The sequence below is a fragment of the Gorilla gorilla genome, chromosome 9 (assembly GCF_029281585.2).
Source record: "Gorilla gorilla gorilla isolate KB3781 chromosome 9, NHGRI_mGorGor1-v2.1_pri, whole genome shotgun sequence".
NCBI classification, from domain to species: Eukaryota; Metazoa; Chordata; class Mammalia; order Primates; family Hominidae; genus Gorilla; species Gorilla gorilla.
Window position 1 is genome coordinate 41,011,377 of NC_073233.2, and position 12,498 is coordinate 41,023,874.

The window sequence follows — 12,498 nt, forward strand, 5'->3', positions numbered from 1 at the left end:
TAGTTAAAAAGGTTTTTCCCTACATTTTCATTTTCATATCATATCTTAGTATGGGAAAGCACCTTAGAAGTCATCTAGTGACCTTATCTAGTTTAATCTTGTTACAGATGGGGAAACTGAGACCCAGAAAAGTAAAGTGAACACACCTTCCTCATAGCTAGTAGTGGAAAAACTGGGCTTCTGAAGTTCTATTTCCACCATACTGGATGCCTTTACTATACCACATCAAATAATTGCTTCTAATGTAGTGCCTTAGATTCCCGATTTTCTGGGGTCAGAGACTGCAGGCTTGAGTTTGTAGAGGCTGACAGAGAAACCACCTCCCATAAACAAACATAGGTGACCAGGCAGTAGGATGGCAGAAGCTCTGCAAAGAAGCCAGTTCTGTCCTTATTTAAGCATCCAGTTCTGGCTCCATCTGGGCCCTCTCTGACTATCCCAATCTGTCCTTCACAGGCCAGTGCAGTAGTGACCCATTCCAGTCCACACACAATGTCATTGTCAAGACTGAACAAACTGGTGAGTAGTAGTGGACAAAGGGAGCCAACCTAGCTTGGCAAAGCTCCGGGGAGGACAGTTGGGAGAGGGCAAGAGAGAATGTGGGGGCAAGTTTTTGCAGAAAACACAGGGAGGCCTTTTCCCTGGCTGTCTCTGATGGGCCACCCCCACCATGAACCTCATTCTTGCCCTTGCGACCAGTGACTGCCACCTATTTCCAATTTATAGACTTATGGGGAGCCACACTTCTCTGCCTCCTACTCCTGGTTGTGGCATCATCCAGACCTCAGGCCAGTAGCCAAGGAAAAGCAGAATATATGGTGGGCCTCCCCACCTTAAAAAGTGTCAGGGGACTGGCCAAGTTTGGAAAGAGAAGAGGAAGGGGCAATGTCTCCTCTTCTCTCCCTCCTCCCTTGATGGGAGTGTGTTTCACAAAAAGGGGGAATATACTAACTTGGTGTTGTAGTCAACAAATTTTTAGGGGCCCTGGGGACCTTCTGCAGAGATGTACAAAGGTACCTGCAACCCAGCTCCTGCCTTAGGTGTGTTTTTATATGAAGGACAAAATGCTGGGCTCTGAGCAGAGTCTACAGTCCCACAGCATCTACATTCATTTTCGTTTCCTTTCCCCTGTCCTAAATCTCTCTCCTGGAGACTGTCCTCCAAAGTCCATGAGCCATCATAAAACTGTGCAGCAACTATTGCTCCTAAGTCACTCCCCATGTCCATGCCTGGGAGCCTGGGAGCCACGTGGGCCAACCAAGCTTTCCACAGACCTCCCTGAGGATGTGTCCCAGTCACCAAGGACAGAATTTGACCTGTGGGTGATTTGTGAGTCACTTGGGGCCAAAATTGGCCCATGCAGTTATTTACCCTTTCATAAGTGGGCTGGCCTACCATTATTAAAGAAAAAAGCAATAGCTGCTAAGCATGCGAATTAGACTTTGCTAGCCCTGCCTTTCTCTTCAGAGGCCAGGGGATGGGCCATCTGGATGTTCTGTGCTTTACAGGCCTGGCCTTGCCCTAGAGATGGATGCAGGACTTGGTCAGGAGGATGGCACCCCCTCCCCTGCTTGACCTGTCAGATAGCCCCACCGAAGGAGCCAGGGTAATACTGGAGAGGTCCCAAATAACTTGATAATTCCTTCTTGACCATCCAGACATTCTTGTGTTGCCAGTTCAGAAAAGCTGAGTGGAAGGGTGGAGAAGAAGGTCCACCCTAGGAGGAGGGGAGAAGAAGCTCATAGAGGGGCCAACACCCCCAAACCTCTTTGGTTCAGTTTGTTTTCAGAGACAACAACAGGTGTACAAGGTGACCCAACAAGGAGAGAGGGTGTAACCCCAAGAGATTGGGCTTGGGGTGTCCAAACATGTAGCTATTAGCTAAAATACCGGCTAAATCCCTATGTCGTAAACACGAGGACTTAGCCAGTAAGTCAGGTTTTGTATCATTTGTGCTATAAAAACAAAATGAAACTCAGTCAGTGGCTTACACCCAGGCCCTAAAACTCAGAACCCAGCAAGGAGGGGAGCTGAGGGTAACCTAGGTCTGCGGCGAGGAGAAAGCAGGAAGTTTCTGGTGAGGACGAGGTGAAAGATCTTACAGCTTTTGGCTAGCCAAGAAACAAAATGCTTCTGTTGGAGACCAGCCCAGATCTGGGGGTTGTGTGGGAGTTGAGCTCCATTTGGGGTAGGTGGAGGGGAGTTCCCTTTGAATCTGAAATCTGAAGAGTCAGTCAAAGTGAGAGGTGCTTACCGCAGCACACAGAAGAAAGAGAGAGAGAGACAGAGTACAAGAGCACTTCTTTTCTGTGATGGGGCAGTGGGGCTTCACTCTTAAAAGGTGTTTGTTTGATTTAGTAACACAGTCCACCCCTTCTCTTGGTTTTGTTTTGAGAATTTTATGTCATCCTTTAAGCTAATTGGAAAAATCCTAGAGGGAGGGGGCTGTCACCCAACTTGGATGACAAATCTCTGGATTTCAGCAACGAAGAAACTGTGATAAGATTGACAAGACTCTTCCTGAAAGAAATATCATTAACCCCCCAAGGCCTCATTAATTATTTATTATACATTTAAATAAATTTATCCCTAACAAGGCCTTCGCCCCACCACACTCTAGGGTAAAAATATTCTGGTGATTATGCAGTAGAATGCAGAACAATGCCAAGCCAGGTTAGGAAAATTCCCAGGAACCACTTGGTCTAGGACAGGTTCCCATTCTTGCAACTTCTCTCACTTCCCTAAAAATGCAATAGGTACAGAACACATGGATGAGGCCATTTCCCCGAGGATGCTGAAAGGAAAATGAGACAACATTATTATAAAGTAATGCAGCTGAAGCAGAATCATATCCCTTGTCTCTGAGGACCACTCCTCACCCCCCCATACTTTGTTGATGAACAATGAATTAGAAAACGCAGCCTCTGGCCAGGCGGGGGGTTGACCCCCCCACCTCCCTTCCGGACGGGGTGGCTGGCCAGGCGGGGGGCTGACCCCCCCCACCTCCCTCCCAGACAGAGCGGCTGGCCGGGCAGAGGGGCTCCTCACTTCCCAGTAGGGGCGGCCGGGCAGAGGCGCCCCTCACCTCTCGGACCGGGTGGCCGGCCAGGCGGGGGGCCTAACCCCCACCTCCCTCCCGGACAGGGCGGCAGGCTGGGCGGTGGGCTAACCCCCCCACCTCCCTTCCGGACGGGGCGGCTCGCCGGGCGGGGGGCTGGCCCCCCCACCTCCCCCGCGGACGGGGCGGCTGGCCGGGCGGGGGACTGACCCCCCCCCACCTCCCTCCTGGACGGGTTGGCTGGCCGGGCGGGGGGCTGACCCCCCCACCTCCCTCCTGGACAGGGTGGCAGGCTGGGCGGTGGGCTGACCCCCCCACCTCCCTCCCGGACGGGGCGGCTGGCCGGGCTGAGGGGCTCCTCACTTCCCAGTAGGGGCGGCCGGGCAGAGGCGCCCCTCACCTCCCGGACGGGGCGGCTTGCTTGGCGGGGGGCTGACCCCCCCACCTCCCTCCCGGACGGGGCGGCTGGCCGGGCGGGGGGGGCTCCTCACTTCCCAGTAGGGGCGGCCGGGCAGAGGTGCCCCTCACCTCCCGGACCGGGTGGCCGGCCAGGCGGGGGGCCGAACCCCCACCTCCCTCCTGGACAGGGCGGCAGGCTGGGCGGTGGGCTAACCCCCCCACCTCCCTTCCGGACGGGGCGGCTCGCCGGGCGGGGGGCTGGCCCCCCCACCTCCCTCCCGGACGGGGCGGCTGGCCGGGCGGGGGACTGACCCCCCCCACCTCCCTCCTGGACGGGTTGGCTGGCCGGGCGGGGGGCTGACCCCCCCACCTCCCTCCCGGACGGAGCGGCTGGCCGGGCAGAGGGGCTCCTCACTTCCCATTAGGGGTGGCCGGGCAGAGGCGCCCCTCACCTCCCGGACAGGGTGGCTGGCCGGGCGGGGGGCTGATCCCTCCACCTCCCTCCCGGACGGGGTGGCTGGCCGGGTGGGGGGCTGACCCCCCCACCTCCCTCCCGGACGAGGTGGCTGCCGGGCGGAGACGCTCCTCACTTCCCAGACGGGGTGGCTGCTGGGCGGAGGGGCTCCTCACTTCTCAGACGGGGCGGTTGCCAGGCAGAGGGTCTCCTCACTTCTCAGACGGGGCGGCCGGGCAGAGACGCTCCTCACATCCCGGACTGGGCAGCAGGGCAGAGGTGCTCCCCACATCTCAGACCATGGGCGGCCGGGCAGAGAGGCTCCTCACTTCCCAGATGTGATGGCGGCTGGGAAGAGGCGCTCCTTGTTTCCTAGATGGGATGGCGGCCGGGCAGAGACGCTCCTCACTTTCCAGACTGGGCAGCCAGGCAGAGGGGCTCCTCACATCCCGGACGATGGGCGGCCAGGCGGAGACGCTCCTCACTTCCCAGACGGGGTGGCAGCCGGGCAGAGGCTGCAATCTCGGCACTTTGGGAGGCCAAGGCAGGCGGCTGGGAGGTGGTTGTAGCGGGCCAAGATCACGCCATGGCCAGCCGCCCCGTCTGGGAGGTGAGGGGCACCTCTGCCCGGCCGCCCCTACTGGGAAGTGAGGAGCCCCTCAGCCCGGCCAGCCGCCCCGTCCGGGAGGGAGGTGGGGGGGTCAGCCCACCGCCCAGCCTGCCACCCTGTCCGGGAGGGAGGTGGGGGGTCAGCCCCCCGCCTGGCCAGCCGCCCCGTCCGGGAGGGAGGTGGGGGGGTCAGCCCACTGCCCAGCCTGCCGCCCTGTCCGGGAGGGAGGTGGGGGTTCGGCCCCCCGCCTGACCAGCCGCCCCATCCGGGAGGTGAGGGGCGCCTCTGCCCGGCCGCCCCTACTGGGAAGTGAGGAGCCCCTCTGCCCGGCCAGCCGCCCCGACCAGGAGGGAGGTGGGGGGGGTCAGCCCCCTGCCCAGCCAGCCACCCCGTCCGGGAGGTGAGGGGCACCTCTGCCCGGCCGCCCCTACTGGGAAGTGAGGAGCCCCTCTGCCCGGCCACCACCCCGGCTTGGAGGTGTACCCAACAGCTCATTGAGAACGGGTCATGATGACAATGGCGGTTTTGTGGAATGGAAAGGGGGGAAAGGTGGGGAAAAGATTGAGAAATCGGATGGTTGCCGTGTCTGTGTAGAAAGAGGTAGACATGGGAGACTTTTCATTTTGTTCTGTACTAAGAAAAAATTCTTCTGCCTTGGGATCCTGTTGATCTGTGACCCTACCCCCAACCCTGTGCTCTCTGAAACATGTGCTGTATCCACTCAGGGTTGAATGGATTAAGGGCGGTGCAAGATGTGCTTTGTTAAACAGATGTTTGAAGGCAGCATGCTCGTTAAGAGCCATCACCACTCCCTAATCTCAAGTACCCAGGGACACAAACACTGCGGAAGGCCGCAGGGTCCTCTGCCTAGGGAAACCAGAGAACTTTGTTCACTTGCTTATCTGCTGACCTTCCCTCCACTATTGTCCTGTAACCCTACCAAATCCCCCTCTGCGAGAAACACCCAAGAATGATCAATAAAAAAAAAAACAAAAACAAAAAAAAACAAACGAACAAACAAAAAAACCTTAAAAAAAAAAAACAAAAAAAAAAAACAATTGCAAAGATGTGCCGTAATGTATTTTGCCAAATCTGTTTTTTGTGTGTTTTTGATACTATAGTTAACATTTGTAGACATAAAAAAAAAAAAAAAAAAAAAAAAAAAAAAAAAAAAAAGAAAACGCAGCCTCTTCTCCCTGGGGAAAATGATCGCTGACTATTCTCCTTCTCTATTTTTTGTAGAGCCTTCCATCATGAACACCTGGAAAGACGAGAACTATTTATATGACACCAACTATGGTAGCACAGTAGGTAACTAACTCCCTGACACTTAAAGGCCCTTTACATTCTTATTCAGTTTGTCTAAGAGCCACAGTGTTCTATTGTGAGGTGGGGGGAGGGGGTGCTCTAAATGTCCTTTATCTTTTCATGGCCACAGATTTGTTGGACAGCAAAACTTTCTGCCGGGCTCAGATCTCCATGACAACCACCAGTCACCTTCCTGTTGGTAAGCTGTCATCACATCTGAGACTGGGTATGCCTAATGCTTAGGGAGAATCAGTGGGAATTACCAACACTCTACATTTCTGCCTTGCTGGAGTCTTTCTAATTAAAGGGCTAGGAAAGGGATGGGGTTACCATTAGACGAGGTTTGCTTTTGAGGCAATATTTGTACATCGAAGATGACCCGTAGGGATCCTCTAGGCAAAATGTTGGTCTCCTGCGAAACTAGTCACTCTGTTGTGACAATATAAGTTGTTTAGGCTTTTCTTTATTTTCAACGAAAACTTACTCTTGCAATATAGCTGCTAAACTTATTCATATTTGGGTATACTTATGGGAAATAAGGCTATATTTAATTTTCAACAAACTACATTTGGCTTTAGAGAAAGAATACCTCATAGTGAAATTCAAAGGTCCGTGAACCTGTAGTGATGGTTTCTGGGTGAAGGGGTAGCCATTGGAAACTTCCAGAATCCCCACAGTTACACTATTTTGTCAGTTTTTAAGTCTAATTCCGATGACTCATCAGTGCTCTCTAATCAGTCAGAGCACCTGCATTTTATGAGTTACGTTCACTTTAGCTGCATTTGGTTAAGCTTGGATGCAACTGGGGCTATCCATGCTCCTTAACCAAGGTTACACTGGGTGAGAAGTTTGGGATGTTGGGAGTCCGGGAGAGGGGATTTCAGATTACCACCCCCACCTACAAATAGGTGCATTGGCACGTACAGTGTGGGAAATGGTTGAAAGAGGATCTTATGGTTTCCCGTGATCTGAGTACGAACTTGTGGATCTCTTTGGGTCTATGAAATGGCACTTAGACATCAGTCACAAGTGATAGTGCCTCTCTCCTGGAATTAAATTTGGAGCAACTTCAGAAATGGGATTTAATTGGGTCTTTGTGAAAGAAATTAGTCTGCAACCCTTCCTTCCTTCTTTTTTCTGTTTTTGTTTTTGCTTTTGAGAACTGAAATAATGAAAGGTTTTGGTTTGAGGTTTTGTTTGGGTCAAGCCCCTTAAATGAGATGGGGCTGGGAGCCAATGTAAATGCTTCTGGAATTGAGGTTAAGAGCTGAGGCCAGCATAGATCTCGACTTCTCCTTCCCCCCAGTAGTCCTTAGCATTATGTGTCACTTGAAGTATTGTTAAAATTAGGGAATAGATCAAACACTGGCAAGGCTTGGCTGTGTATTTGCTATTCTGGGGGAACTGAGCCAACCGGGGTAAAATTTCTGTGGCAATCATTGCCACTCAGTCAAGACCATGGGGTTCAGGGCTGAGGAAACCTCCCAAGTCACACTCTGAGTTCCTCTGCGACTTCCTACAGTGTCATCTCCCACATCCTTCCATCCTTCCATCCTTCCAGTTGGGTCTTTGACTTATGGCAAAAAATTCCAACTAAGAATAAAGCTGAACCAACCATTTCCTGAGCCTCAGGGGCTAGTAGGTCTTGAGGCACCCGGGAAACCAAAACATCATAGTTACAGCTCTGCTGCCCTGACAGCCGGGCCATCCTCTTTTCCACATCTTGACTTACACCTTCTAGAATCTCAAAATCAGTAGGGGCCTTAGAGGCCAGTTTCTGCTTTTGCATTTGCAGTAGCAAGGAACTCTCTCTCTCCTGAGTCCACCGATTGTATTTTTCAATAGTCCTTCTTAAGATGGGCTCAGGAATCTTCTCTCCTTACCCTTCTGATCCTTGTTTGCTGCAGCTCCCCATTTCTATCCTGTGATTGTAACCCAGGCTGGAAAATGAGATCAATCACCCAGGCCCTAAAGAATCAATGCAGTCTCTGGGGTTGGTGTATTCATTGGGGTAATAGCCCTTCAGTAGGATAGTTAATTACAGCCTTATATGGGTCAGTTTCTTTCAGAATAGTTTATAGTCTCTACTGCATGGAACCAGAACCCCCGGAAAAACCTTGGTCATTTGCCTGAGTCTTTATATTTCGAGCTCCCACGTAATTGAATGCAGTGAAATATCTTTCTATGTTTTAATGCTAGTTACCAGCTGAGCTAAGGCGAGGCCCAGCATAAACTGATGCCCTCTGTGATAAACGCAGGTGGGGAAATAGGCTTTGTTTTGATTTCTCTGTCATCTGCCCATTTCATAAAATGCCCGCTGCCAGTGTCCTGTTCGCTCGACAGTCCTCCAGCCTGTCATGCCAGCTCGGGCTTGATGTGTTTATCCACTGACTTGTTGAGCCTAAAGCTAGGGTGGCACGGTCTATTAGAACACTGAAATTTGTATATCCCGTAAAGAAATGGCTCACAGCTGAATCATATGCAAATGCTTCTAATCTTTGCTTCTTGCGAAGCAGCTTAGCTGAAGTCACGCTCTCTCACTTGCATCACAAACCTGTGGCTTGTTGCTGCCCCTGCCTGGACTGGATAGGACCTTGGCCTGGAGTGCCTGGGAGCCAAGCAAGAGAAAGCCAGGCTGGACAACTTCTCCAGGGCAAGCCATTATTTTATAAGAATGAATCACTTAACCACATGGCTAACTTCAAAGGTCTTGACTTTTATTCTAGGGCAGAAGGAGGACACATATTAAAGAGAGGTTAAAGATCAAAAGATATCAGTGGTAAAGCAGGCCAGTGATTCCACGGCTTACCCCTGCACACTGCAACAGGCAGAGAGGTCTGGAAGAAATTAGGTTCTTCTTTTGCCTTTGACTGCTTATTCCCCTTTATGATGACGGAAAGATTTTTATTTGGGGATTAAAAAAAGAATGTTCCTAGCTGGGTGGAGCCTAGCTTGGGTAAACGGCTGACAACTCAAAGAATATTTCCTCATGGTTTATCTAGTGTAGGGGTTTTAGAGTCCATGGACTGCTGCATGGGCCACAGCCCCCTGAAATTGTTGACAAAATTTCATGTGTACATATATGTGCATTTTTCTCTGAGGAGAGGGTCCAAGGTTTTCGTCTTATTCACAAGGCACCTGAACTCTGAAGCAACTGATTCTAGATCAGCTAGGAACCCACAAACAATAATTGAGGCCAATATACTGAGAAACTCTTGTATTTTTCTGAATTCAACTCCTGGCTCTGAAATAATGGCCCTGCATCCCTCCTGGATGTCATTTGACAATGAGCTTTGCTTGTGGCCTGCTGGGTAAATGCCACTCTTTGTCTGCAGTACAACGTGGCCCTGTCAGAGTGATGTATCACTTGGAAACCGGGGTGGATGCCAGACCTGTCGCAATATTGTCACATCCTGATGGGATGTTGCAACCTCACCCTGCAACCTACAGGGAGGGAGAGTGAAGTCTCCTTGCATTTCCTGTGAATTTGTCCTCTCGGATTTCAGAGAAACCCAAGTCAGGTGCAGGCCCTGCTAGTGACAATGCCAGGAGAGAAATTCTTAACCAGGATGAGAGGTTTCTTGTTTACTGAGGTCTTATTAAATCCCTCTCTCCATCCTGCCATGACGTTTCGAGAAATTGCTGGGAACACTGAGTCTTGATTAGCTGGGTGATAAGATGGTTGAAAGGGCCCATGAACATTGGGAAATATAGAATTGTCAGATTGAAATTATCTTTTCTACTAACAAGAGCATTACAGAAGTGAACCTGATTCTTGGCAAGAAAGGCTTGTGTGAAATCTGTTATGTGCAAAGGGAGATTATGTGCCAGCCACCATTTCTGGAAGTGACATAGAATCGTGGTTATGAGTAAAGCTTCTGGATTCAAACTGTTTGTGTTCATATCCTGGCTCCACATTCCAGCTGTGTGACTCTAGTCAAGTCATTTGACCCCTCTGTTTCTCAGATCCTCCACAGCTGAAAACTGTGGATCATATTAGTACCTGCGTCATAGAGTTATTGTGTGAATTAAATAAAGTGATTCATTTAAAGTGCTTAGTACAGTGCCTGGTACATAGTAAGTGCTCAATAAACAGTAGCTTTTTTTTCTTAACCAATTTAATTAGGAGCTAATGGCTGGCAGTTCATAGCTTTTTTGAATAATAGGCTTCTCTTGATAATTGAATGGATGCTGTGAACCCTCTCCCTTCATATATGGTTTCAGTCAGTCCAGGGGCTCTTGAAGGCCACACTGGGTCAGTGGACCCTAGTTTAGGAAGGGCACATGGAAGAGGTCAGTTTTACTGGCCCAATTTCTTAAAATAATTGGCTTGTATTTAGCGACAACTTTGTATTAAAATTGGCTGATTTTTGAGTGTGAGAGTCTTTGTAAGATCTACTTTGGTCCTCCCAATACACACACACACACATACACACACACACTCACACTCACACACACGGCTAGATCATTTAGTTTTCTTTCTGAGAAGAATTTTTATTTCCCAGGTCCGCCTCCATCATCTCCTCTTTGGTAATAGTCGCAGAGGTTGCCATAATGAGTCATTTGTTAAACTAATCTGTGTTTCCATAGTCCACTGTGGCCCTCTGTATTGAGCTTGGGCCACTCAATGGCCCCTTTGTCAGGCTGATTAAAATGTAACTTTGCATGCCAAAAAAGGGCACTCCTCTGGCTTAAAAGTCATCTTCCTTTGTTATAAATGTTTACATTTTTCTATTACACAAAAAAAAAAAACCACAAATTTTTCAATGATCTAAATCTTTCAATGGCTTCCATCTTTCTCAGAGTCATGTCCTTAAAAGTCCCATAAGGGATTAATGATCAGAACCTCAGCTCCTCCCTCTCTGCCTCTTACAGCATGCATATACCAAATACACATCAACCTCAGGGCCTTTGCACTTCTATGTTACACATGGAAGGCTGTTGCACAAGCTCTCCGCATGACCTTTTCCCTCATATCCTTTAGGTCGTGGAATCAGAGAGGTCTCCTATGACCACCTTGTATCAAATTGCAAATTATTCCCAAGTCCATACATCTATCTCCATTTCTTAACCTGCATCATTTTTCTCCATAGCATTTATCATCTCTGTTTTGTTTGGTTCACTAGCACATACTCAAAGGTGCCAGGCATGCAGTAGGTGCTCAGTAAATATTGTTTAAATTAGTGGATGCATGAATGAAAAAGAGAATTATAGGAAATAGGTCAATTAAACGGCTCTAATTTTTCTCCTTAGCAGAATCACCTGATATGAAAAAGGAGCAAGACCCCCCTGCCAAGTGCCACACCAAAAAGCACAGTAAGTTGGCTGGCTTTCAGATGGCCTTTGGTCCTTCCCATCACATCGGGCACATCTGGAGGCCACTAGTTTTTTGGCAAATATCGCCTCTGTCTGCTGCCTTCATGTCTTCATCCCAAACAGGGTGGAGTGAGAAAAGAGAGGCGTCAGTTGCTAGCAAAGTAAGCCCCCTCTGCAGCTGTTTCTCAAAGTGGAGCCCCACTGGACATTTCCTCCTTGTTCTGTCATATGTGCTCTAAAACTGAGACACCCAGTGCCTAAGAACTGCTTGCAGGCATGGGGTTAGCAATTTCCATCTCTCCCAGAAGAAAAGGGTGGGAATAGGAGCGAGATAAGAAGAAACAGCTGAGATGTATCATCCTTTCTTTTGCTAAATGTTGGCCTCCTACCTTTGTGGAGTTACCATTCCAAGAAATGACTGTTTTTTCTTAAGATTCAACACTGCTCTTTGGGAGTTGGGTCTCCTTCAGTAATAAAATCTTACGAACATATACGAAATATCAGAGACATGGAATTGTGGGTGGATCACAGAAAGAAATCAAGATGGTATAATCTAGGCCTGTAATCCCAGCACTTTGGGAGACTGAGGTGGGTGGATCACTTGAGCTCAGGAGTTCAAGACCAGCTTGGGAAACATGACGAGACCCCATCTCTACAAAAAATACAAAAATTAGCTGGGCATGGTGGCACGTGCCTGTAGTCCCATCTACTTGGGAGACTGAGGCAGGAGGATTGCTTGAGCCAGGGAGGTCTAGGTTGTAATGAACTGTAATTGCACCACTGTACTCCAGCTTGGGCCACAGAGTGATACCCTGTCTCAAAAAAAAAAAAAAAGGTATAATCCAGAAATTATAAGGAATTAGAATGTCTTTATCTGCTCTTTCACATAATCCCACAAAACCATATTAATGCAACTCCTCGAAAGGTGGGTGGGGTGGGGGTGGGGCATCAAAAATTCAGTGGGAGTAAAGTTGAATTTGGTTGATAATCTTATTGCAGTAGTGGCTTCATTTTCAAATTGGGTCCTCCAGTCCCTGCGTGACCACCCCTTTCCCTACCACCCTCATCTATTCTGGGAGTAAACATTCTAGACCCTTACTGATTTGCATTTGGCTGAAACACAGTTGCTGGGTCAAAGCAATTTAATTGTTTGAGGTACTAGATAAAAGTGGTTGAGAGTTGCTCTCTGGGGAAGTGACAGGTTGAAGTGAACCCCAAGCAATTTGTGAATAATAACTAGAAGAAACTTCCCCCTGGCTTAGGAGACCTAAGACCTATTGCTTAGTCTTGGCTATGTCACTAGTTAGCTGTGTGATCCTGATCAAGTCACTTAAGTTCTCTGTGCCTCGGTTT

General features: G+C 49.4%; 1 protein-coding gene across 8 annotated transcripts in view; it reads left to right on the forward strand.

Annotated features, from left to right (window-relative positions):
- EHF (ETS homologous factor) overlaps positions 1 to 12,498 on the forward strand; it is a 40,772-nt gene that overhangs the window by 27,484 nt on the left and 790 nt on the right. For 4 of the 8 annotated variants that reach the window (XM_004050928.5, XM_055355517.2, XM_063711063.1 and 1 more), the window contains exons 4-7: positions 457 to 519; positions 5,764 to 5,832; positions 5,960 to 6,028; positions 11,083 to 11,145. In XM_004050928.5, the coding sequence (XP_004050976.1) occupies positions 457 to 519; positions 5,764 to 5,832; positions 5,960 to 6,028; positions 11,083 to 11,145 (264 nt within the window). The remainder of the gene's footprint in view (positions 1 to 456; positions 520 to 5,763; positions 5,833 to 5,959; positions 6,029 to 11,082; positions 11,146 to 12,498) is intronic. The other 4 variants (XM_055355518.2, XM_055355516.2, XM_055355519.2 and 1 more) reach the window with 2 other exon arrangements.